The sequence below is a fragment of the Manis pentadactyla genome, chromosome 7, assembly GCF_030020395.1.
Source record: "Manis pentadactyla isolate mManPen7 chromosome 7, mManPen7.hap1, whole genome shotgun sequence".
Classification (NCBI taxonomy): Eukaryota; Metazoa; Chordata; class Mammalia; order Pholidota; family Manidae; genus Manis; species Manis pentadactyla.
Genome location: NC_080025.1, coordinates 27534602 through 27561918, shown reverse-complemented (window position 1 = coordinate 27561918; position 27317 = coordinate 27534602). Strand labels below are relative to the sequence as shown.

The following is a 27317-nucleotide window of genomic DNA, read 5'->3' as shown; positions in this document are numbered from 1 at the left end:
CTTTTTGGTTTCTTTGTACAGTTTATTTCTAGTTTTATGCCTTTGTGGTCTGAAAAGTTGGTTGGTAGGATTTCAATCTTTTTGAATTTTCTGAGGCTCTTTTTGTGGCATAGTATCTGGTCTATTCTGGAGAATGTTCCATGTGCACTTGAGAAGAATGTATATTCAGTTGCTTTTGGATGTAGAGTTCTACAGATGTCTATTAGGTCCATCTGCTCTACTGTGTTGTTCAGTGCTTCCATGTCCTTACTTATTTTCTTCCCGGTGGATCTATCCTTTGGGGTGAGTGGTGTGTTGAAGTCTCCTAGAATGAATGCATTGCAGTCTATTTCCCCCTTTAGTTCTGTTAGTATTTGTTTCACATATGCTGGTGCTCCTCTGTTGGGTGCATATATATTTAAAATGGTTATATCCGCTTGTTGGACTGAGCCCTTTATCATTATGTAGTGTCCCTCTTTATCTCTTGTTACTTTCTTTGTTTTGAAGTCTACTTTGTCTGATATTAGTACTGCAACCCCTGCTTTCTTCTCGCTGTTGTTTGCCTGAAATATGTTTTTCCATCCCTTGTCTTTTAGTCTGTGCATGTCTTTGGGTTTGAGGTGAGTTTTTTGTAAGCAGCATATAGATGGGTCTTGCTTTTTTATCCATTCTATTACTATATGTCTTTTGATTGGTGCATTCAGTCCATTAACATTTAGGGTGACAATTGAAAGATACGTACTTATTGCCATTGCAGGCTTTAAATTCGTGGTTACCAAAGGTTCAAGGTTAGCCTCTTTAGTATCTTACTGCCTAACTTAGCTCGCTTATTGAGCTGTTATATACACTGTGTGGAGATTCTTTTCTTCTCTCCGTTCTTATTCCTCCTCCTCGATTTTTCATATGTTGGCTGTTTTGTGCTGTGCTCTTTCTAGGAGTGCTCCCATCTAGAGCAGTCCCTGTAAGATGTCCTGTAGAGGTGGTTTATGGGAAGCAAATTCTCCTAGTTTTTGTTTGTCTGGGAATTGTTTAATCCCACCATCATATTTGAATGATAGTCGTGCTGGTTACAGTATCCTTGGTTCAAGGCTCTTCTGTTTCATTGCATTTAATATATCATGCCATTCTCTTCTGGCCTGTAGGGTTTCTGTCGAGAAGTCTGATGTTAGCCTGATGGGTTTTCCTTTATAGGTGACCTTTTTCTCTCTAGCTGCCTTTAAAACTCTTTCCTTGTCCTTGATCTTTGCCATTTTAATTATTATGTGTCTTGGTGTTGTCCTCCTTGGATCCTTTCTGTTGGGGGTTCTGTGTATTTCCGTGGTCTGTTCAATTATTTCCTCCCCTGGTTTGGGGAAGTTTTCAGCAATTATTTCTTCCAAGATACTTTCCATCCCTTTTCCTCTCTCTTCTTCTTCTGGTACCCCTATAATACGGATATTGTTCCTTTTGGATTGGTCACACAGTTCTCTTAACATTGTTTCATTCCTGTAGATCCTTTGATCTCTCTCTATGTCAGCTTCTATGCGTTCCTGTTCTCTGGTTTCAATTCCATCAATGGCCTCTTGCATCCTATCCATTCTGCTTATAAACCCTTCCAGTGTTTGTTTTTCATTTCTGTAATCTCCTTTCTGGCATCTGTGATCTCCCTCCGGACTTCATCCCTTATCTCTTGCGTATTCCTCTGCATCTCTGTCAGCATGTTTGTGATTCTTATTTTTAATTCTTTGTCAGGAAAACTGGTTAGGTCTGTCTCCTTCTCTGGTGTTGTCTCTGTGATCTTTGTCTGCCTGTAGCTTTGCCTTTTCATGGTGATAGGAATAGTTTGCAGAGCTGGGACGAGTGACGGCTGGAAGGACTTCCCTTCTTGTTGGTTTGTGGCCCTCCTCTCCTGGGAGAACAGCGACCTCTAGTGGCTTGTGCTGGGTAGCTGCCTGCAGACAGGGCTTCTGCTTCCTGCCCCACTGCTATGGAGTTTATCTCAGCTGTTGTTGTGGGCGTGGCCTGGTTCGGGCCACTGCTCCAAAATGGTTGAGTCGCGTTGGAAGGGGAGCGGCCTGGAGACTATTTATCTGCGTAAGGGTCCTCCGAGCTCCCTGCAGCCCAGAGGATGAGGGTGCCCAAAAATCCCGGGATTCCCTACCTCTGGATTAAGTGTCCCGCCCTGCCCCTTTAAGACTTCCAAGAAGCACCCGCCAAAACAAAACAACGACCACAAAAAAAAAAAAAAATTTTTTTAAATTAAAAAAATAAAAATAAAAATAAACAATGGCCGCTCGTTTTTCTTTATTCTCTGGCGCCAGCCTCAGGCATCTGCTCACCAGTCTTGCTACCCTGTTTCCCTAGTATTGGGTTCCCTATCCCTTTAAGACTTCCAAAAAGTGCTTGCCAAAACAGAAAAAAAAAAAAAAAGGCCGCTCACTTTTCTTATGTCCTCCTGCGCTAGGCCTCTGGTACCCGCTCACTGTTCTTGCTGCCCTGTTTTCCTAGTATCCAGGGCCCTGCACTCTGGCCCGGATGGCTGGGGCTGGGTGTTCAGCAGTCCTGGGCTCCATCTCCCTCCCGCTCTGCCTCCTCTTCTCCCGCCGGGAGCTGGGGGTAGGGGCGCTCGGGTCTCGCCACGCTGGAGCTTGTGTCTTACCCCCTTTACGAGGCGCTGGGTTCTCTCAGGTGTGGATGTGGTCTGGATGGTGTCCTGTGTCTTCTGGTCTTTATTCTAGGAAGAGTTGTCTTTTTTATATTTTCATAGATATATGTGGTTTTGGGAGGAGATTTCCGCTGCTCTACTCACGCCGCCATCTTGGCTCCCAATCCCAACTATTTCCTTCTTTTAATGTCTTGAAAGACTTCATAAAGATGGGATTGTTTGTTGCTTGAACATGTGGAAGAAGTTACCTATAGAACCATTTACTACCGATGGTTTAAAAAATTTTGTTTGGTGTTTGGCTTTGTGTATGTGCTTGTTTTTGATTTTAGAGATTTTAAACTACAGCTTCAATTTCTTTAACAGTCATAGGACCATACAGGCTTTTTGTCTCATCTAGAGTGATTTCCGGTAAAATATATTTTTAGTAATTTGTCTGTTCTGTCTACATCTTAAGAGCTGTTGCATTTAGTTATTTGTTGTATTCTTTTTTTATTCTTATATCTACTTTGCCCATAGGTATTTTCTTCTTCATTCAGTACATAAATCATCTTATTTAATCCATAAATTTTACCACAGCTTTGCCTATTATATTAGTCTCCCCTGCCCCCTGCCACCCACCACACACAAACAGAACCAGCTTTTGCCTTTGTTGATCTTCTCTGTTTCATCTTTCTTTTCTATTTCATTCTTTGCACTTTTGTTTTTATTGTCTCTTTCCTTCTTATTCTTTGGATTTATTCCAATATTAATGTCCAGTGCTTTTGTTGTATCCATTGGCTTATTTAGTGTTTCCAACATAATTTATTTCTAATATTTTTAAAAGTTCATTGTAGTTTCTTCTTTAAACCCATAAGATTTTTTAGTAATCTATTTTCTTAAATTTCCAAATCTGAAGAATATATTTTTTTGTTATTAACTTCTAACTTAATTGTATTGTCATCAGAGATCATAATTTGTACAACTGTTTTTTGTGGTTTTTTTTGGCAGTGTGTCAAGGCTTTCTTTATTAGTCAAGTAATTTATGATTTTGATAAATATTTGTGTGCCCTTGAAAAGTATCAGTTATTCACAATAGCCCTGGTATGTAAACAACCTAAGTGTCCCTTGATGGATAAATGGATAAAGAAAATGTAGTGTATATGACTTCCCTATACAATGGAATATTATTAAGTCTTTAAAAAAGAAGGAAATCCTGTCATTTATGACAACATGGATCAACCTGTAGAGCATTGTGCTGAGTGAAATAAGCCAAAGATAAATATTCCATGGTATCACTTATAACTGGAATCTTAAAAAAAAATGCAGTCAAACTCAAAGAAACAAAGTAGTAAGGTGGTTGCCAGGGCCAGAGATTGAGGTGAAGCACATAGGGAGAGATTGGTAAAAGGGTACAGGCTTTCATTTTCAAGTTGGATAATTTCTGAGGATCTAATGTATAACATAGTAATTGATAACGCTGTATTATGGAAATTGGCTAAGAGAGTAGCACTTAAATGGTCTCAGCCCAATAAAAGAGGTATGTATGTGAAGTGATAGATGGGTTAATTAACTTAATAGGAGGAATCCGTTTACATTGTATATGCATGTCAAACCATCACATTGGAAATTTTAAATATCTCACCATTATATTTTGTCAGTTATTCCTTAATGCAGTTCTAAAAATATTTGACACCCTAAATGTCTGTAGAGTTTATAAATATAAAGCTTGATGACTTTTTTCTGCTTTATCAATAATTGAGAGAGATATATTGAAATTTCTCATTACAGTGGCCATGATTTTTTGTTTTGAGAGGGCATCTCTCATATTTATTGATCAAATGGTTGTTAACAACAATAAAATTCTGTATAAGGGACTCAATGCACAATCATTAATCAACCCCAAGCCTAATTCTCAACAGTCTCCAATCTTCTGAAGCATAACAACAAGTTCTTACATGGTGAACAAGTTCTTACATAGTGAATAAGTTCTTACATGGCGAACAGTGCAAGGGCAGTCATCACAGAAACTTTCAGTTTTGATCACGCATCATGAACTATAAACAATCAAGTCAGATATAATTTTTCATTTGATTTTTATACTTGATTTATATGTGAATCCCACATTTCTCCCTTATTTATTTATTTTTTTTAATGAAATGCTGAAATGGTAGGTAGATGCAAGATAAAGGTAGAAAACATAATTTAGTGCTGTAAGAGGGCAAATGTAGATGATCAGGTCTGTGCCTGTAGACTAAGTATTAATCCAAGCTAGACAAGGGCAACAAAACATTACAGTGGCCATCATTTTATCTCTTTAGTTTTGTCAATTTTTTCTTCATGTATGTAGAAGCTATTTTATTTAAGTCATAATTATTAAATCCTATATATCTTTTTAAATAATAGTATGCTTTTATTTTATGCTGAACTTCTTCATCTTTAGTATTTTTAAAATTATTTTTAGCATTAACATTTGTATTTCTTCATATCACTATGATTGATTAGATCTGAGCTCCAGGCCCATCCCTCAGATTAGGCTAGTTGTGTCAATATCACCTAACCATATGGCTTAATAGTGAGGGAAGGATGTTTTTCAAGAGGACATTAGGGGTACTATTAAGTGCATTAAATAAATATAACGATCTCTAAATCAATCATCCATTCCCATCTTTGGTACTCCATTCTTTGCCCAGGGTTCCTCCTTCTTTGGTATTGGAAACCATATTTCAATGCTACATGGCCTATACAACTTTTATTTCTGGATCTGCCCCGAAATGGGAGGATCTGAGGCGAGTTGCGGTAAGAGCTAGTTCTTTTCCTCCTTGTAGTTACCCTAAACTGCAGCCATTAAGATTATAAGATGTATTGTTCTTCCAAAAGTATTACCCAGACCCTTTAATTGGGGAAAATATGACTTACTCAACTTTAAAAAGTGATCCCAAAGGAAATGTAGTAATTAACCTACAAACTATCCTTGACAAATATCAAGCAGACCTCACTGTTTACCTACACTTACATTTAGATTATTTTCTTTACTAAGTCTTCTACTTAGAGCAGTTTTATTTTATCAGTCTAAGAGATCTCAAAAGGTTATGGTTAGCTAAAGTGGGTTTTAACTTAACCATCCAAATAGGGTTCTTACCAGACAGAATTACAGACTGATATGCCTTCTGATAGGAAGAACATGAAGGAAAACAGCAGAAATCCCATTAAGGTTGAGACTAAAACTAATGTGCAAAGGCCAGCCCTCTAGAGAGCTTTCACTTAAGATTGATGCCAGCTTCCTCTCATGTAGGTTTCAAAGAATCATATTTTCCAGAAAAACATGCTTTCACAAAAGCTTTAGTTTTTTTAAGTAGAGATCTATAAAGTTAACAAAGAATTAAAGCAGAAAATGACAGATCCAGAACAATCTTTATCTTTCCTGCAACTTGTTAAAAGAGCCACTTCAGTAATTTTCTAGAACCTTAAGATTCAGAACCACAGATATTCAATGCTTCCTTACCTTGGGCCAAGCAGACTTCCAAGTTCCTCCATTTTTTGCTGTCCTGAAAGGAAATAAATATATAGGCAGTTGCCTAAAAAGGTCTGATTATACATCACTAGGCATAAATTGATGGCTATGGATGACAGGAAAAATACAACTACGCACTGGACCTATTTTAAAGCAATCTTGCATCTATGTTGGAGACTCTGTGCCCTGGTCCCTCCACTGCAGCCATCATAGCTCTTGTAGCATTTGCAGGACTGTGATTCTGCTGTAAAGACATTTCTCTCACAACTCCTTCCCTAGTGTGTTCTCTTTCTTATTGGAAATGTTATGACAGAACCATAAGAAAACCCAAAGGGGGAACACTAGGACATTTCTCATGTAATGAATCAGAGGGCTGCTCTTTAATTTTGAAAAAGAGGTGGACTCTGCAGAAGCGTGCCTGATCACAGCCACCCTTTGTGTAGTGATCCACATGCTGAAGATACTGCAAACATTAGGAGGTAAGAATCTGGCACTGTATTATATATGCTCCAACGCTAATTTTATTTCTATCTCTTTTAAAATAAAGCCCAATCATAGGACTAAATAAGAGAAGATGTCATCTGTTACTGCACTATGTTCTATGTATTTCAGGTTTCTGCAGATACTTGAGACTGCAGACACTTGAAAAAAAGAGTGAAAATAGAGGCCCCTGATTGTCGATGTGCTTTTCTGCCTACTTTTCTGAAGTTTATATGGATAATAGCTACCTAAATTTTAAAAGCAAGCACGCTAAACCTGATAACTGTTCAGACAGCACCATTATAAGTAATGCCTCTACACCTCAAAAACAAAGATGCCATTTGTAACTTGTGAATCCTGTTTGTAGCATTTATTGGGGTTTTTCTCCAGCTCTTCCAGTAAGATTGTGTATGGTTCTGTATGATGTGATTATTGGCAAGTATTTTCAAGATGGCTAAAGTTGGTGTTACCATCTTTAACTGTGAACTTTGAGCAATGGCATTGTGCCTAACCCAGGTGGCCTTCAGAGAAAAATAAATATATGCCACTGAAGGTGACACTACAGATAGCAAGAGACAGCTGAGAATTTCAGCTGTGCATAATAGAGTAAATATGAGGTAGACTTTAAATATAAGGTAGGTTCTTAATTTGTAAAATGAGAATGTTGATTAAGACAGTCTATGAACTACTTTAAGCTATAGACAGCAATACAATCTCCATTTATTTCCTATAATTAATGTGTTTGAGATTAAAAGCTAAAATACATGAAATTGTTATTTCCTCCTCAAGAATTGGTCCCTGAATAACACAGTCTCCTAATACCAAAAGATGACTAAATATATTTAGTTTCCTAAGTCACTAAAACAGTAGTACCCTTCTATGTGTATGCTATTAAATAGAACAATTTTAGAGAACAGTAAAACAATGAACTTTAAAACATGTTGTTTTATTATGCTTATCCACAGAGCAATTTAACTCTGATTTGAATTATATTACAAAGCCATTGGATATGTCACTTCACTGATGAACATATTTGTTGTTTATGTAGCATGCTCTCTATCAAGAACTATTACCCTAAGACCAGAGTCATCATACAGATACTTCAGTCCCATAACAAGGTATAACATTCTATCCTACCCAGTCTCCTCTTCCTTTAGTTTATGGAGCTAGGTGAACTTAGTTCATTAAAGCAGTAGATGGAACTTACTACTTTATGGGTTCACACTCGAAAAGTTTCTGCCAATTGTAGATAAAATTTGGAGTCACATTAAGAGATTGTTTCTCAATTAAGAATATAAATTCAGAAAGTTATATTCAAATACTTTAAAAGTTGCTAACCTGAGAGTCTAACTTCCAGTTAGCCTGAATCTAATTGTGTTGACTGAGATCCTCCCCTTTTGGATGCTAACAGGCTTTGGCACATCCTTGACTACTGAGAGCCACTAAAAATAAAGTAGGTTGATAAGACAATCACAAAGGTTGAGCTAGGACAGAATTTAATGATAAGGTTCATGTCCTCCATGCAGCCACTACTTCAAGAGTGGGAGAGGTGGCTCTTTTATCTAATGCATAGAAACCAACATAGAGTATCAAGGAAAATGAAGAAACAGGAATATGTTTTAAATGAAAGAACAAGATAAAACCTTAGAAAAAGATGTTAATGCAACAGAGATAAGTGATTTACCTGACAGTTCAAAACTGCAGTTGAAGATGCTCCCTGAGCTTGGGATACTAAGTGAATAAAGTTGAATTTCAATAAAGAGACAGAAAATGTTAGTTCCAAATAGAAATCATGAAGCAGAAGAAAGGATCAGTGAACTTGAAGACTGAATAGTGGAACTCACCTAATCAGACCAGTAAAAAGAAAAAAAATGATGAAAAAGAGTGAAGACAGCTTACAGGACTTATAGGACAGCATCAAGAGAACCAATGTATACATCGAAGGAGTCCCAGGAGGAGAAGATTTGAAGCTTATTTGAAGAAATGATGGCTAGAAATTTTCCTAACCTGAGGAAAGAAATAGATATTCAGATACATGAAGCCAAGACAGTTCCAAATAAGATGAGCCCAAAGAGACCCACACCAGGACACATTATAATTAATGTGTCAAAAGTTAAAGGAGAAACTCTTAAAAGCAGAAACAAACAAAAACCCAACTTGCAATGCATAACCGAACCACAATAAGACTTTCAGCAGTTTTTTCTGCAGAAATTCCACAGACCAGAAGGGAGTGGGTGAATATAATCAAAGTATTGAAAGAAAAAACTGCCAACCAAGAATATTCTACCCAGAAAGGTGTCATTCAGAATTGAAGGGAAAATAGCTTCCCATACAGGTAAAAGCTAAAGGAGTTTATCACCATTAGAGCTGCCTTACAAGAAATGCTAAAGGGACTCCTTTAAGCTGAAATGAAAGAGCATGAATTCCTAATAGGAAAACATGAAAGTATAAATCTCACTGGTAAAGGTAAATGTATAGTAAAATTCAGAAGTCTACTGTTGTAGAGGTTGTAGGTTATCACTCATAAAGCTAGTATGAAGGTTAAAAGACAAAAGTAGTAAAACTATAACTACAATAATTAAGGCATACACAGGTAAGTTAAATTGTGATGTGAGAAACAAGGTGTGACTGTAAAAATGTAGAGCTGTAGAATGTAATCAAACTTGTTATAGCTTAAACTATTATAAATGATATTTTATATAAGCCTCATAGTAATGACAAATCAAAAACTCAGAAACACAAAGTATAAAGAGAAAGAAATCTGAAATCTACAGAAAATTGTCAAATCAGAACAGAAATAAGTGAAATAGAGACTAAATAGGCCCGTGAAACTAAGAGCTGGTTCTTTGAAAAGATAAAATTGATAAGCCTTTAGCCAGACTCACCAAGAAAAAAAAAACAGATGGCCCAATAAGTATAATCAGAAACAGAAGTTACAGCCAGTAACTCATAAATACAAAGAATCATAAAAGACTACTGTGAAAAATTACAGGCTTAAAAATGGAACAACCTGGAAGAAATGAATAAATTCCTAGAAACATACAATCTTGTGAGACTGAATCTGGGAGAAATAGAAAATATGAACAGATTGATTACTATTAATAATGTTGAACTGATATCAAAACACTCCCAACAAACAAAAATCTAGGACCAGACAGCTTCAGTGGTAAATTCTACCAAATATTCAAACTAATACCAATCCTTCTCAAATGCTTCCAAAAATAGAAGAGGAGGGAGCACTTTCAGACTCATTTTATAAGGCCAGCCTTACCCTGCTACCAAAACCAGAGAAGAATGTCACAAGAAACAAAAATTACAGGCCAGTATTCCTGATCAATATACATACAGAATTGTCAACAAAATATTAGTAAACTGATTTCAATGTTACACTGAAAGGATTATATACAACAATCAAGGAGGATTTATTCAAGGATACAGGACGGTTCAACATCTGCAAATCAGTTGATATACTACATTAAATGAAGGTTAAAGATTTTATGATCATTTCAATAGATGTCAAAAGAACATTTGGCAGAATTCAGTATCTACTTATGATAAAAACTCTTAAAAATGTGTATAGAGGGAACGCACCTCACAATATTAAAGGCACAAAGGACAGGCCTGCAGCTAACATCACATTCAAAGGTGAAAAGCTGAAAGCTTTTCCTCTAAGTTCAGGAGCAAGACAAGAATGCCCATTTTCACCACTGTTATTCAACGTAGTATTGAAAATCTTAGCCAGAGCAATGGGAAGGAAAAAAGCAAATAGGAAAGGAAGAAGTAGAACCATCACTATTTGCAGATGACATGATACCATGTAGAAATAACCTTAAAGACTCTATTAAAAATTGTTAGAGCTAATAAATGAATTCAGTAAAGTTGCAGGGTTCAGAGTCAATATACAAAAATTTGTTGCATTTCTATGCCCTAATAAACTGTCAGAAAGTAAGAAAATGCAATTGCATTTACAGTTGCATCAGAAAGAGTGATGAAAGACCAAGACGGTGAAAGACCTGTGCAACGAAAACTATAAGACACTGGTGGAGTTCACCCATTGTGGAAAGCAACATGGAGGTTCCTCAAAAAACTAAAAATAGGAGTACCATTTGACCCAGGAATTCCACTCCTAGGAATTTACCCTAAGAATGCAGCAGCCCAATTTGAAAAAGACAGATGCACCCCTATGTTTATCGCAGCACTATTTACAATAGTCAGGAAATGGAAGCAACCTAAGTGTCCATCAGTAGGTGAATGGATAAAGAAGAAGTGGCACATATAAACAATGGAATATTACTCAGCCATAAGAAGAAAACAAATCCTACCATTTGCAACAACATGGATGGAGCTAGAGGATATTATGCTCAGTGAAATAAGCCAGGCTGAGAAAGACAAGTACCAAATGATTTCACTCATACGTGGAGTATAAGAACAAAGAAAAACTGAAGGAACAAAATAGCAGGAGAATCACAGAACCCACGAATGCACTAACGGTTACCAAAGGGAAAGGGACTGGACAGGAGGGGTGGGAAGGGAGGGATAAGGGCAGGGAAAAAGAAAGGGGGCCTTACAATTAGCATGTATAATGTTGGGGGGGCATAGGGAGGGATGTGCAACACAGAGAAGACAAGTAGTGAGTCTACAGCATCTAACTACTCTGATGGACAGTGACTGTAATGGGGTCTGTTGGGGGGGACTTGGTGAAGGGGGGAGTCTAGTAACCATAATGTTCTTCATGTAATTGTGGATTAATGATAATAAAATGAATATTTAAAAAACCCAAAAGACAAAAAAACTGTTAGAGCTAATAAATGAATTCAGTAAAGTTGCAGGGTACAGAGTCAATATACAAAAATTTGTTGCATTTCTTTACCCTAATAAACTTTCAGAAAGTAAGAAAATGCAATTGCATTTACAGTTGCATCAAAAAGAGTGATGAAAGACCAAGACGGTGAAAGACCTGTGCAATGAAAACTATAAGACACTGGTGGAGTTCACCCATTGTGGAAAGCAACATGGAGGTTCCTCAAAAAACTAAAGTAGGAGTACCATTTGACCCAGGAATTCCACTCCTAGGAATTTACCCTAAGAATGCAGCAGCCCAATTTGAAAAAGACAGATGCACCCCTATGTTTATCACAGCACTATTTACAATAGTCAGGAAATGGAAGCAACCTAAGTGTCCATCAGTAGATGAATGGATAAAGAAGAGGTGGTACATATACACAATGGAATATTATTCAGCCATAAGAAGAAAACAAATCCTACCATTTGCAACAACATGGGTGGAGCTAGAGGGTATTATGCTCTATGAAATAAGCCAGGCAGAGAAAGACAAGTATCAAATGATTTCACTCATCTGTGGAGTATAAGAACAAAGCAAAACTGAAGGAACGGAACAAAACAGCAGCAGACTCACAGAACCCAAGAATGGACTAACAATTACCAAGGGAAAGGGACTGGGGAGGGTTGGGGAAGGGAAGAATAAGGGGGAATAAGGGGCATTACGATTAGTACACATAATGTGGTGGGGGGCATGGGGAAGGCAGTATAGCACAGAGAAGACACGTAGTGACTTTATAGCATCTTACTATGCTGATAGACAGTGACTATAATGGGGTATGTGGTAAGGACTTGATGATGGGGGGAATCTAGTAACCACAATGTTGCTCATGTGACTGTAAATTATACCAAAATAAAAAATATGTATATCTCTAAAACCAAAAAAAAAAAAGACACTGGTGGATGAGATTGAAGAAAGACATAAATAAATGGAAACTTATTCCATACTCTTGGATTGGAAGAATTAATATTGCTAAAATATCCATACTACCCAAAGCTATCCATAGATTTCAGTGCAATCCCTATCAAAATTCCAGTGGTATTTTTCACATAGAACAAACCTAAGATTTGTATCGAAGCACAGAAGACACTGAAGAGACAAAGCAATCTTGAGAAAAAAGAACAAAGCTGGAGACGTCACAATTCCTGGCTTCAAGCTATACTACAAAACTGTAGTAATTGAAACAGTATGGTATTGGTATAAAAACAGACACATAGGTCAACAGAACAGAATAGAGCACCCAGAAATAAACCTGCACATATATGGTGAATTAATTTATAACAAATATAGAATGGATATTAATAAAAAGATGAGATATAACAAGTGTTGACAAGGATGTGGAGAAAAGGGAACCCTTTGGGCATTGTTGATGGGAATGTAAATTTGTGGAGGCTCCTCAAAAAATTAAAAATGGACTACTTACCATATGATTCAGCAATTCCACTCATGGATTTTTACCCAAAGAAAATCAAAGCACTGATGCAGAAAGATACAAGCACGCTCATGTTCACTGCAGCATTATTTACAATAGCCAAAACATGGAAGCAACCTAAGTGTCCATCAATGGGTAAATGGATAAAAATAGTGTGTGTGTATGCATATTACATATATATAATGGAATATTATTCAGTCATACAAAAGAAGGAAATCTTGCCATATGGATGAACCTTGAGGGCAATATGCTAAGTAAAACAAATCAGACAAAAAGTCAAATACCTTATGATCTCATATGTGTAACCGACTAAAAAAGGAACTTGTACTTAGATACAAAGAACAGATTGGTGGTCGCTAGAGGTGGGGATGGGGAGGTGGGCAAAATAGGTGAAGGGGTCAAAATATACAACCTTACAGAATATGTAAGTCATGGCAAGGTGTAATATACAATATGGTGACTATAGTTAATAATACTTTATTGTATATATGAAAGTTGCTAAGAGAGTAGATCTTAAAGATTCTCATCACAAGAAAAATGTATGTTAACTACTGTGGGGTGGTTGTTGTTAGCTAGACTTATTGTGGTGATCATTTCACAATATATACAAATATCAAATCAGTATGTTGTATACATGAAACTGATATAATGTGTGTCAGTTTGTACCTCAATAAAAACAAACAAGTAAAAGATTGTAAATTTGGGCATAAATTAGATTCAGAGATCTAAGCCATCTGACCTGATTTTGCAAGACTATGGTTTTTTTTTTTAAGTGGAGCGGTTGATCAATAACCACTTTTAAATACTGAATTAATTTGTTCTGATCATTTCTTCTGACCTGAGCACCATAAATGCTCTCAAGTAAGATAAATTTAAAAAGACATCCCTCCAGAACTTTCTCGAATTATATTTATTCCTAACGTTTGACCTACTTTCTACCATGAAACAGGTTTTCCTGCCAAAGATTCCCAGCTGGAACTAGAATGCTGGAGACAACATTATCTGCTGTGCTGAATTAAAGCTTGGATTTATCGCCCAAGGCTGTTTGGTGCCAGGCTTGTGCACCTTTCTGATGTCTCTATTTGTTGAACAAAACCAAAAGGTAACCTTTTAAATTGGTGTTGAATCTTGGCTCTTTCCCCCTGGCCTCACATATATTAGGATCAGAAATAGAAAAAAAAAATTGAGTAAAGCTAGAATGCCCCAAGAAATAAGATTTGACTTCTACTTGAACTGCAAAAGGACTAAGAGATCTAGATTGACATCTCAGGCACTGCACTGACCTTGAGAGAAGTTATTTATCTTATTCTTGCCCAAGAATATTTATCTGCAAATTAGAAATCATAACTTTGCTTGCTACCTACAGTCCACGATGTTATGAATGTAAATGTGTTTGTAAAGGTAAAAGCACTTGGAGTTACTGAAAGTAGAACTATAAATAAAGATTATATTATTAATAGAGGAGTTATATATTTAAATATAAGTTAAAAACTAAATATTTGGTATAATAATGCCTAATTATATTCATCAGACAGAAATAATTTCCAGGTTATTTGGGGGACATCCCATGCAGTAATAATAATAATGACCATATATTGGGTGCCTACTACATGTTAGGCAATTTAAATAGTTTCTTCTCAATAATTCAAGGTAGTATCCTTGAATCCAGTAATGGATGTCCAGCAGTTTGGCCAGTGAAGCCAACTACACGTGATTGTGTAGTAAGTTAGTGAGTAGCAGAGGTAGAATTCTGTGACCTGTGGTCTTAGCCCTGTGCCCTGTATCTCGTTTTGGGTATCTGTGCAAACTCCCACATCAGGTCCTTCGATACCTTTGTTTGAGATAAAATAAGCATCTAGAAGGGACTACTGGGAGGAACTTTTCCAGGAAAGAGTACAGCCGTCCAAAATGCCATTCCCATGAAATGTTCCAGGAAAGGTGTTCTAATGCTCAGCAGGGCCCAGTATCCAATTGTGCAAAGCCTCTCCAGAGAGTGACCTTTCTCTCCATTTAATTATGAGCCCGCATATGCCTTTTCGCATACTCAAATTCCCTCTTGGCCTCTCTTTGTACTTTATTTCCTTTGTTCCATAAATTTAAGCATTTTACAATTTTCTGGCCCTGTCCCTTGTGCTAAGAAAAGTGAAAGAGGTGAAAGATGCTGTGGTTGGCAAAATACCAACTAGAAAATGGAATTCTTCTGTAATTCCTTCTGTGAATCTGAGGAGGTCCTATACAGGCACACAGAAGTAATCACTGGGCCAGAGAGAATGAGCTTTATGCTGCCCACTGACCTGCTTTCTCCCTCACTTAGTGGCCACTGTGTCTGACTGTGAAGTGGTGTGTAAGGACACTGGCTTTGCCTCTGTTGTGTCCTTAGAAAGTGGAGGATAACTGCAGTATCTGTTCAGGTGGATGTGATTTTAGTCTCCATGGCTGGAGAGAGTGAAAGGATTAGGAGCTCTGTATGAAGACTTCGTCTCTTCCACGGAGGTGTACACGGGTGGAGGTACACAACCAGCCCTGCCATGGTTTTCTTTTTGTTATCTCTGAAGGTATAACCACCTCACTGAGGATGGTTACCTGTCAATATTCACCATAAAATGGCTTTTGGAATACAGAAATTGAGAGAGATTTGTGGTCACCATTTTTTTTTGGAAATGAAGTCTGAAACCTACTTCCAGAAATCCTAAACTGGGCAGAGTCAGGGCAAGATTTCTTAATGCTGTTCTCTGCTCTGGTACTTGAAAGTCTGTGGTAAACTACTAATTTAGGTTTAATGGCCTGGACTCCAGCGTCCTATGTCCCATTTTTCTTGGATTAGGCAGTTATTTTCTCTGACTCTTAGTTTCTGCATCAATAAAGTGAGAATAATCACATAACCTGATTTTTCCAAGTATTAAATTAAAACTTATGAATACTCAGATTAAAAGGGCTTGGGTCAATGCCATGAGTTCCAATGATTACATGGTGAGAAATTGTAGTCTGAAGAGCATTTCCAGTTGGTTCTGGGCACAGAACATTGCCTTAAGCTTAAATTTAGATGAGATCTAATCTAACTAATTTACTTGAGCTCCCTGATTCTACTATCAAAGTCCAAAATCCATCCTGTCTTCCTGTTTCCCTTTCTGATCTCTTAAAAACTAGCTCAGGAAGTCTTCTCTACCCCAGTGGCTATCATTTTTTACCCTCCTTCAAAAACAGAAACATTTAGATTAGCAGCATTAAGCCAGTTTCTCTAGTAATGGGGATTTACGTGGTGGTGTGAACTGCCAAGCGAGGTGAGTCCAGTCAGGGGAGGAGTTTGAGGGGGAAAGGACAAGAGAGGCACCTGAATCTCTGGGAAGGGGCGGTGGGGTGGTGCCTGGATTGGATGATAAGCCCGGTCCTTTTTAGCAGGGCGGACTTGTTTGTGTATTCATTTTGTTTTTGCTGGATGGCCCTCTGAGGAGTGCTTCTGAACTGGCTCTGACTCCCCACAGCCACAGGGTTTCAGAGTCTATAGAATAATCCCAGACTTTGATCTGAGATTCTGGGCTTTCAAGATTCTGTCCTGCCGTGTCAGAACAGGGTGATGGTGATTCTCAGGGCAGCGGGGGCAGGATACGAGCAGAGCATAAGAAATTCCGGAGGCTCTTACACAAATGTCAGAGATTTTTTGCCCAACTGCCCCCACCCCCCTCAAGCCACGTACCTTTTTGAGAGAAATCCTCCACTGACATCTCCTATTTCTCTAGAAACCTACTGCTGTCCAGAACATTCTCATTCCCATTGATCAGGATGGCTCTTTAGTTCATTTGAACTTATGAATGCTTCTGATATTGGACAGAAGCCATGAATACTTTTTTTCTTTGTAACATACAGTTAGAATGAAAACTAATATGTTTAAAAAGAACAGTCTTGAACAGCCATGTCTAGAAAAAGACAACTTGGATATCATATTATCCTTCCCATCTTACTGCTGCTGACTCAAACACCAGTCTACCTTGCTGAAATTAGCAGAAGAATTCTAATTTCCGGCAAGGACTCTTAGATGACATCTGGAGAGAAACTGAGTCATGGTGCTTCCACTTTATTTTGAACTAGGCTAGTGAAAATGGCTGAGATGTGTGTTAACATTTAGCTCTTCTTTTGTCATTTCTTCAGTTAAGCCCGGGGACAAGTCGCCTTCCTATGCCCTGAGTGCTACGGGAACTGGTTTGCTGCCCAGCAGAATATACAACTTGAATTACAACTTCCGATATTCCATGCTAATGTGTTCTGTGTGTGTGATTGTGTTTTCCAGGTTTGTCCTAAAAAGCTCTGCTGAGGTGCTGGCGTTCTGGCAAAAATATTTCTGTAACAGCCTGAAGAACAAAATCCTGACTCAGCGTCTCTCTGATGACTTCGCTGGAATGAGTTTTCCTGAAGTTTCCCGGTAAGTTGAAAGGGATACTTCCCTTGTCTCTCATGAGATGACATTCTTTCAGCGATGTTCACTGAAGGCTCACTGTAGGCCAGGTTCCATGACAAACACCGAAGATAGAAGGAAGAGTAAGTCCGAGGCCCTGCAAGCTAGAAGCTCCCAGTCATTGTCGGCCGTATTCATCTCCGCCCCTGGGGGCACGCTGGCTGTGCGTTAGCTCGGGGTGGGATTGCTCATGGGAGGGAACGTTCCGTGTTGGGAGGCCCCTGCTCTGAGGTGCTGGCGTTACAGGCGCAGAGCATGAAGCGTCAGGTTATTGGGAACTAGCGCCCGCTGTCCTCCTGTCCCTCACAGTCACTTGTCCTCCTTCCCAGGCTCTGCTTCGTGAAGATGCAACTCGTGCTCATTGCCATTGAGTACAAATCCAGGTTTCACAGTTCCTGTTATCTATGAAGCTTCAAATCTCTTCAGTTTTTTTGAGGAGAATCAATCTGATTTGGACTTCTCCGAAAACACAGCCATAACTAAGTTTTTTGCCACTCGTTTGAGAGCCAGCCAGTTGGACGCCCAGGCTGCTGCGGTGTATATAGTAGTGTCTCCGATGACTGGGCATCAGAGTGTCCACCTAGTGGGTGGAAGGCGCTCTGCCTTTGTACCTGTGGCCCTGCCCCAATTCTCTCTTGTGAACACAGGAGAGAAGAAATGGTCACCTTCTCAGATCTGTTCCTCTTACTATATTACCAGATCTTGTAAGGCTCGATCATGAAACGGTACTATGAAATAGGGTTATGTAAGATGAAAATGCACAAACTCTAGCCATAGAAACTAAGCTGCAAAGTATGGCAAAATGAGAATTTCAATGACATATTAGGCAATCAACCTACTGTTGATAGGGTAGATAAAGGAAAGGGGTAACATTACCAGACCCTTTGCTTTTCTTGAGAATCCATATTGGATAATATGACAAGAGAAGTTACCATGTAATAAAGATGAAAAATCTAGGACAGAGAATCAGTGGCAAAGATACGGAGATAAAAGATTCTGAAAAATAAAAAAAAGTTGAGCATAAATGGGATGGAGAACAGGAGAGTATTTTATGTTGGCATATGTGTATTTTTTAGCTAACTTGAATTGGAGGCAGAAAATTAGTATTAGGATTTTGCTAGCCTGTGGCCTTAGAGAAATGTTTATCATCTGGAAAAATGAGGAAGTCATATTAATTAATACCTAAGACTCCTTCCAGTTCTAAAATGGACTTTATCAGGGACCCTAGAATTATAGGGGAACAGTCAAAATTCAATAATTTTGAATGATACCAGGCTACAAAGGAATGATTTTATATGAAAAGTTGGAAAGAAGAAAAGATCTATTGATGCAGAAGATATCTGGGCAAAAGAAGTCAATGGGGTGCTGTATGAAGGAAGCCATTATGGAGAAAATAAGAAAAAGTATTGTCTGGCTGGATAAATTTTATTTAACAACCCTGCTATGCTTAAGAAAAGCTCAAAATCTAAACCTACACACAACTGCTAGAAATAGGTCATGGTAAAAAAAAATGGAGTCTTAAGAGTTATAAGGGAGTTTGGGTCTCAGACTGGCCCAAAACTTGGTCAGGTGTCAATACCTTGGACCTTCAACAACCTGGGCTTTGCATCAGAGGTATTTCCGAAGCTTCAAAGACAGGTAGACTGTAAAAGCCCACTTCAGGACTTGCAAAATCAAAACCTCCGAGGGTAGGGCCTGAGAATTTTTTAAGTCTTTATGGCATAATTTATTCACTGGTGTATGGTAACTACTGGACCAAATTCTTTTAAGATCCTTTCCAACTGATTTCTGTAAACTTTATTAGGATGGCTATTAGGACCTTATACACCAGAAACATGAATATTTATTAAGAACTAACTTCCACATGTATTCAAGAGGTTCTGGTGCTATTTACTGCTTAGCACACATCTACCACCAGTGAAAGAGGAACCTACTCCAACATAGGTTCACCTTTGGTTTCTCACCAGAATATCATGTGATTCAAAGGGATTAATCCTGATTTGGCAATGTTTTTGATAATAGAAATCTCATATATGAGATTGCTAGTTCATGAACAACAGTGCTAAAGGCACTTACACTGACTCTGGAATCCTCACAACACTGGGTACAGTTATTAGTCCCATTTTACAGAGGAGGAAGCGGAGGCCCATGAATGTGAAGTAATTTTTCCAAACTCACACCACCCACCAAGTGGTAGAGCCAGAATCTGAGCTCAGTTCTGATCAACAAGCTGTACTAAACCCACTGTAGCCACACTAAATGAAAGGAAAGTAGGGTAGAGTGTCTCCACAGCTGGATTTTAGGCAAGTATTTTGAGAGACTGGGGGAAAGCTTATCTTTCTGCCACCCCTTATTTCCTGTTCTTATTGATACTCTTGAATAGACTCTACTAAGACTTACAATAGACCTGCATCATCATGAGGGTTTGGCACAGGGAATAACATGTCACCTGCTAAGAGGTAAAGCCGGGTCTGACCCCAGTCAGATCGTGACCTGAGTTTGTGCTAATGGTGAACATTTCCCTAAGGGAGCAAGTGGCCAGCTTTCATGAAGGGGGTGTCAGGCAATAATGTCAGCTTGGGCCTATCTTCCAAAGAAGTTCATCTCTTCTTTCAAATACAACCATGACAGTATCTTCATAACTAAATGTTTAGCAAGAGTTAAAGGACTCTAAAAAAAAGTGAAGATACAACTAAGTATGTTTACTAATTAGAGAACATCAACCATTGATATTTAGGGTGGGCACAAATCCATGTTCTTTTCCTTTCAAAATTAAAAGCAATCATCCCACTCATTAATAACAGTCAGTAAATGCTCAGAAAATGCATCCAGTGCCTCAGGTAATAAACTACCTGAACACGGCCATTCAGAATCTTCCTACTCTTGGCATAGGGCATTTGGTACAATTTCTCTGGTGTTTATAAGGCTCTAACTTGCACATTACCTCAGAGGACCAGAACAACAGGGTAAGTTTTGCCAAAATTAAGACTTGACCGCTTTCCAGTGTGATAGAAAAGGAGTGTGTTTTAAAGAGGTGAGGCTTAGAATCTCACCCCCCCCTGTTCTGAGAGAAATCTTCTGCATACGTGGATGTTTTATTGCCCTTGTCTAGCTTGGATTAACACATAGTCTACAGGCACACACCTGATCATCTACATTTGCTCTCTTAAAACACTAAACTATGTTTTCTACCTTTATCTTGTATCTACCTACCACTTCAGCATTTTATTAAAAATAATAATAATAAAGAGAGAAATGTGGTATCCACATATAAATCAAGTATAAAAATCAAACGAATATTCATATTTGAACTGATTATAGTTCATAATGCATGAGCAAAACCGAAAGCTTCTGTGATGACTGCCCTTGTACTGTTCACCATGTAACTTATTCACTATGTAAGAATTTGTTCTCCATGTAAGAACTTGTTCATTGTGCTTCAGAAGATTGGAGACTGACGAAAATTAGGCTTGGGGTGGATTAATGATTGTGCATTGAGCATTGACTCCCCTATACAGAATTTTATTGTTGTTAACAACCATTTGATCAATAAATATGAGAGATGCCCCTCTCAAAAAAAAAAAAAAGTACAGACTTCCAATTGTAAAATAAATAAGTAACCGGGATGTAATGTATAGCATAAGGAATATAGTCAAAATATTGTAACAACTTTGTATGGTGATAGCTGGTAGCTAGAATTATCATGTATATAAATGTTGAATCACTGTGTTGTACACCTGAAACTAATGTAATACTGTGTGTCAACTACCCTTCAATAAAAAATAATAATAAAAAAAAAAGAAAAGAAAAGGAGTGTGTTTTAAAGGAGGAAGGGAGTACTTGAATCATGCACACCAAAGCGAGGGGAGTTACAGGGTCATGAGGCTTCACCATACTGGAGGTCAGAATTAAAGGAAATAAAACTGGGAGATGCTGACGCACATAGGGAAAAACATGAGGAACTCAAATAGTCAAATTGGAGAACTGCACCAGGGAGTATCATGGGTGCAGTCTGTAAGACAGCATTTTCAAGCACACAAGCCAGAAGAAATAGAAAGTCAAAATGTTTAAGTAATGAAGAAATAGAAGCAATTCATGTGGTTCCTGCTCCCCGAAATCTTGTAATCAAGACAAAGAAGTCAGACATACAAGTTCAATCATTGTATAGGTACATAAAAGGAACTTCTGAATCCAGCGGATTAATTCGATGTCATTTAATCTGACAGGGTAACTAGTGTGAGGATGAACACCAGCAGGATGACAGGAAGACTAGCAACTGTGTGACCTTGGCCTGTTTGGCATTGGATAGCCCGAGTTCGCGAGGCTTCCTGCTTCTGAGTTGGTTTGACCACCTCAGATTCAGGACACAGTCCTGTCCAGGGAGGAGCTCGCTTTTTGCTCCAGGATGTGTGCAGCTTAGCAATTAGGTTGTGACCTTGGCCCGCTGTCCACATATTCAGCATCAGTCAAAGAATTAACTGCCATCAAATTCAAATTTTCTACTGTATTGGGAAGTAATAGGGAGAGTCCTATTAACACTGCAGCTTAGAGAATCCATTGGTATGACAGAATGAAACACCAAATATTACCACAGACATGAAAAAATTCCTGTATTTTTGTTTTCTGTTTCCATGAAAAATTACGGTATTATTATTTTTTGTTTCCAGTGGTCTGATATTAAATCCACCTGCAGAAGTTAGGCTGCATAAGAATACATTAGGGTTCTTTATCGCCGAATCTACAAAGGATGTCAAAAGGTAATTTTTTTTTATTACTTTGTGGAAAGAAAGTCCTAAACGGATGCAGCTTAATGGCAGGCAGACTGTCAGCGCCTTGCTTAGTGTTGAGCCTCGCATAAATCATACTTGATCTGCTTCCTTTGTCCAGAGCCGCCTTTTACTGTGCCGCCTGTCACAGTGATGTGTACACTCGTGAGCTCATTGGAAAATGTAGCTGCAAAAGCAAGAATCATCAACATATCACAGGTAACTGTGCTTCCTATCTAGGTGTCCTCAGCCCAGATCCTGGGGGTGTGACCAGGGGGAGAGGAGAGGTTCCAGCTCTTGAAAGACAATGCCTGTTTGAACTTGGCCAGCAAGTGGCAGACACTTCCCCCACTGGGCATACAACACCTGAGAATCAGGCTTTCAGATCTCAGAGAAACCTTAACTAGTTATCTAGCTCAGCTCCTTCACAGGCCAGGTAGATGAGTTCAGTAATGTCCAAAGTCACTTGCCAGTTGGAGGCATCTCCCAACTCGAGCCAGGAATGCTGGCTTTCAGCCTGTTGCTTTTTCACTACATCACACTGATCTTCCCAGCTTCAATCACCAAGTTCAGCCTGTATCTGACTGCTTGGTTGGTCCTCATGACCATTCATGTGAAAGAAATTATTGAGATGTATTTGGCATGCAACATTGTGTAGATTTAAAGTGTATAATGAATGGATTTGATATATTTACATTGCAATATAGTTGCCGTTGTAGCATTAGCTAACACCTTAATTTCCATAGTATACAAAAACTTTATCCTCACATAGTTCCATTTCCTCCTTTTGTGTTGTTAATCATCAGAAATTATATCTTTATAGGTACCCATCAGCATAGATATATAACTATTGCTTTATATAATCATCATTTAAGTCAAAGAGAAAAAAATCCTAGATTCTCTTTTATATTTACTTATGTACATACACCCTTACCAATGTTCTTTATCGCTTATTGTGGATTTGAGTTACTGCCTAGTATCTTGTCATTTCAAACTCAAGGACCCTTATTAGTGTACTTCTTGTAGGGTTTGTCTGCTAGCAATGAACTCTCCATGTTTTTATTGATATTAAAATGTCTACTTTACCCTTCATCTTGGAAGGATAGTTTTGCCAGGTATAGAATTCTTTGTTACAGTTTTGTTTCATTCAGGACTTGCAATATGTCTTCCTACTGCCTTCAGGCCTCCATTCTTTCTGATGAGAAGTCATCTGTTAATCTTATTGGGTTTCACTTGTACATCATGTTTTGTTTCTCTCACTGCTTTGAAGGTTTTTTTTCTTGTCTCCAGCTTTCAGCATTGTTACTATGATCTGTCTGTGTCTGGATCTCTTTGTGTTTATTCTACTTGGACTACACTGAGATCTTTGGATGTGTATTGTAATAGGCTAAGAACAGCCCCCAGAGATATCCATACCCCAACCCCTGTGAATGTTACCTTATATGGCAAAAGGAACTTTGCAGATGTGATTATATTAAGGGTTTTGAGATGAGATCCTCTATCCTCTCTGTGGAGTCTTAATGCAATCACAAGAGCCCTTGTACTAGGAAGGCATACATGAGAGCAAAAGCCTTGTGATGGAAGCACATCGAGAGAGAGAAAGTGTTATTCTGCCGACTGAAGATGGAGGAAGGGGCCGCAAGGCAAAGAATATGGGGAGCCTGCAGAAGCTGGAAAAGGAAAGGAAATAGGGCCTCCCCTAGAACCTCTTTAGGATTAGGATTAGGATTAGGATTAGAATGTGGACATCTTTGGGCAGGGGGGCATTTTCTGCCAACCAAAAGCCCCTCCATTCATCCCCTAGGCCTGTCATTACAAATGACCATAGACTGGGTGGTTTAAAACAACAGAAAATTATTCCCTCAGAGTTCTGGGGCCAGAAGTCTCACATCTAGGCACCAGCCCTGCCACGCTTCCTCCAGAGGCTCTTGGGGACAGTCCTGCCCTGCTTCCTCCAGCTTCTGTGTCTCCTGATGCTCTTTGGCCGGTGGCAGCATAACTCTAGTCTCTGCTTCCATCTGCAGGCATTTCCTCTGTCCCTCCTGCATGTCTGTGTGTCTTCTTCTTACAGGGACACCAGTCGTTAGGCTTAGACATCACCCCAAATCCAGGATGATTTCATTTTGAGATCCTTAACTAACTACATCTGCAAAGACGCCATGTCCATTCTCTGTATTAGCTAAGCCCAGAACAAAACCGCATGGACCAGGGAGCTTGGACAACAGAAATCTGTTTCCTCTCAGTTCTGGAGACTGAGAAGTTCAAGGTTGAGGTGTCAGCCAAGGCACTGGCGAGGGCTCTCTTCCTGGCTTACAGATGGCCACCTCCTCCATCCTCACATGGCAGAGAGAGTGGGCTCTGCTCTCTCCTCCTCTTCGTATAAGGACACTCATCTAGCAGATCAGGGCCCTGCCTTTATGACCCACTAGCCTTCATTATTTCTGTAAAGGCCCTGTCTCCAAATACAGTCAAATCAGGAGTTAGGGCTGCAACGTACGACTTTGAGTGGGACACACACAGTTCAGTCCACAGTAGCCACATTCTGAAGTCACAGGTAGACGTGAATTCTAGGGGGACACCATTTGGTCCATTAACCCCTCTGTTGAGTAACTTCCATTTAGTGTACTTTTCAACTGTAGAATTTCATTTGGTTCTTTTTTATAATTTCTCTCTGTTTATTGATATTGTCTCTTTGAAGAGACATTGTTATCATGCTTTTCTTTACTTCTTGAATCATGGTTTTCTAGCTCTTGAACACATCTGTGATAGGTGCTCTGAAAACTTCCTCCACTGAGGCTGACATTAGGACTCTTGCTGGGCAATTTCTGTTGTTTGCGTTTTTTACGCCTGTGTATGTTTCATGTTTTCCTGTTTCTAGAAAACTATGCTTGAGCTAATATATTGTAGCAACTCTAGGCACCAAGGCTTTGTCATTGCTTGTTTGGTTAGTTGGTAGGTGACTGTCCTGGGAATCTGTTTCCCCTGCGCTGTGAAGCCTCCAGTGTTGCCTGTCATCAGGGTGGGCAGCCTTGGGCCTGCGCGTAGTCATCCGGGGAGGACAGTGGTGTTAACTGGGCTCTTTCTAATCGTCCCCTTCCCTGTCTCTCTGTTTAGCTCTCTGCCTCTTGGCAACCCACCCCGCTCTTAGGCTACACTAACTGGCTGCAGGTTACTCTGTAATTTTGACAATAACCTGGGGCGTCTATTGCTCTACAGTGTTATCCAGTTAGATGTGCACCCCTTTGCTGCAGTCGTTTTTGAGACCAGTTTTTGAGGTTTGTTCTGACCCTGAGAGAGCACTTATTAGCCTTCTCTTTTCCCGGTTCACCGTGGTTTACCTTGTTGCTTTCATGGAGCTTCCAGCCTCCACTTAATTGTTTGCCACCAAAATCGCCGCTGTGTTCAAGAGCACCAGTGAGTTTGGACTTCTCCAAACTCCGTTCCAGATGAAGCCACTACCCTCGGGAGGGGCTTCCGAGCTCCCTGTTCTGCCTCTCTGGGCAAATCACTGAGCCGCTGCTCCACTGCAGGGAGAGCGGTCCGCTCCTCGCAAAGCGACACACCTGCCTCTGAGCAGCCCCTGGGCCCTGGTGGTAGCCTCTGTTCTCCTTGGTTTGCCTCTCCCTCTGGGGATGTGAGCTGGGGACAGGGTGGTCAGTACCCCTCTCTCCACCCCGCGATGGCTGGGCAGGGCCTCCGCCCCGTGAGAGCTGGGGGAGGAAGGAGCCTCCATCCTCCTGCTGTGCTCACCTGGGGCGCAGCCTCTGCAACTGCTGCTGGAGGAGTGGGAAATGCTGGCGCCCTGCCCCTCCCAGAGACGGGCTGGAGCCCTTGGCTGGGTGTCCGGGGAGAGGGAGCGCTGCGAGCTGGGGCACCCTTACCCAGAAGGCAGCGTCCGTCCCACTTGGTGGGGGCGGGGGCGGGGGAAGGTTGGAGCAGAGAAAGCGGTTTGTGGCTCGAGTGTCTGTGGCCCTTGCCGTTCCTCCTAAGGTACAGTGTAATTTCTCAAATAAATTTCCTTCATTTGCTATATGCCCTTAAGACAATTTCTAAAGAATTTAAACGTGTGTGTGTTATAATCATTTTCACTAGCTATTGTTTCTCCGAGGTCCATGGAGCTTCCACACGCAGAACTAAAGGCGCTTGTCTGTATTTTCTCTCAATCTTTTGATTTTGCCTTGAAAATATGCAACAGTTTTGGGTGTAGAAAGAAGTTATTCTTATGCAATTTCCTGAAATCCCTATTGTCTGTGGGGTTCACAACCAAATGCTTGAGTCTGAAGAATATCTTCATTTGACAGGCTTTGAGATCCTATTTTAGATTCAAAAGTTAAACATTGACTCTTTTTGCATTCTACAACAGTATGAATGTCTCTTGAGGCAATGGGTGAAGCTGGCTAAATAGGAGAAATATCCCAATAAAGAAGGTGTGAATAAGAAAGAAAACATTATACATCAAAAGCATCATCTCACTACACACAGCTGTGTACTAGAAGAGAATTTAGCAGGTTTCACATATTCACCATATCCCTGTAAAGACAGCGTACAAATGAAACTTTTGCAGATAAATTATGCACACTCATGTGCATGCACTGCTGTCACTTTCCAAAACAGCAATGTTTTATAAAAAAGAGTAATCACCCCTTTATTAAGCTGACTTTTAAGTGTGGTTTCTAGTATAAATATTTTAAAGCAGACAGTTGCTTTATCAAGAGGGAAAATTTCTATATAAAGAGGAAGGAAACCTCTGCCTTCATATTTGTACCCACTTCTGTGACATGTACTTTGAAGTCTCTAGGGAATAATTTAGTATGACTTCCAGTGCTCAGTCTAGTGTTTGATCTTCGATGTAGTCATCACATTTCTCAGAAGCTTTCATTCTTCTCACACCAGAACGATTTCTTCCTGCCCTCAGGAGGGGCATCCTCAGTCGATGGGGGATCTAGGGATCCTCAGTCGACACTCCCACCAAACCTATCCCACCGCATCCCGGAGAACTAACTAATTTGTTAGCAGGATTCTGAAATAGCAGTCAGCGGGCCTTGACTCGAGTTAGCCAGACGGTGGCAGCAGAGCACCATGAAATGCTCACGCGTCTGGGGCTGGGAAGTGAATTTAAGCCTGGAGACTTGGTTCTGGCAAAACCGTGCTAGAGGTGATCGCTGTGGAAGAGGACTGCTCAGTCTCACAGATTTAACGTCATGATTATATCTGGAAATTCGCCCAGCGGGTTAAC

The 27317-nt window shown here is 39.6% G+C and overlaps 1 protein-coding gene across 1 annotated transcript in view; it reads left to right on the top strand.

Annotated features, from left to right (window-relative positions):
- The window catches only part of KCNU1 (potassium calcium-activated channel subfamily U member 1), a gene marked incomplete at its 5' end in the record, with an annotated part of 115270 nt that overhangs the window by 42008 nt on the left and 45945 nt on the right, over positions 1 to 27317 (top strand). Inside the window, 10 exon segments of the mRNA XM_057504953.1 lie at positions 5293 to 5398; positions 6511 to 6541; positions 6544 to 6592; positions 7642 to 7711; positions 13815 to 13967; positions 17176 to 17282; positions 17645 to 17712; positions 18864 to 18867; positions 21983 to 22072; positions 22203 to 22300. Of these exon segments, the coding sequence (XP_057360936.1) occupies positions 5293 to 5398; positions 6511 to 6541; positions 6544 to 6592; positions 7642 to 7711; positions 13815 to 13967; positions 17176 to 17282; positions 17645 to 17712; positions 18864 to 18867; positions 21983 to 22072; positions 22203 to 22300 (776 nt within the window).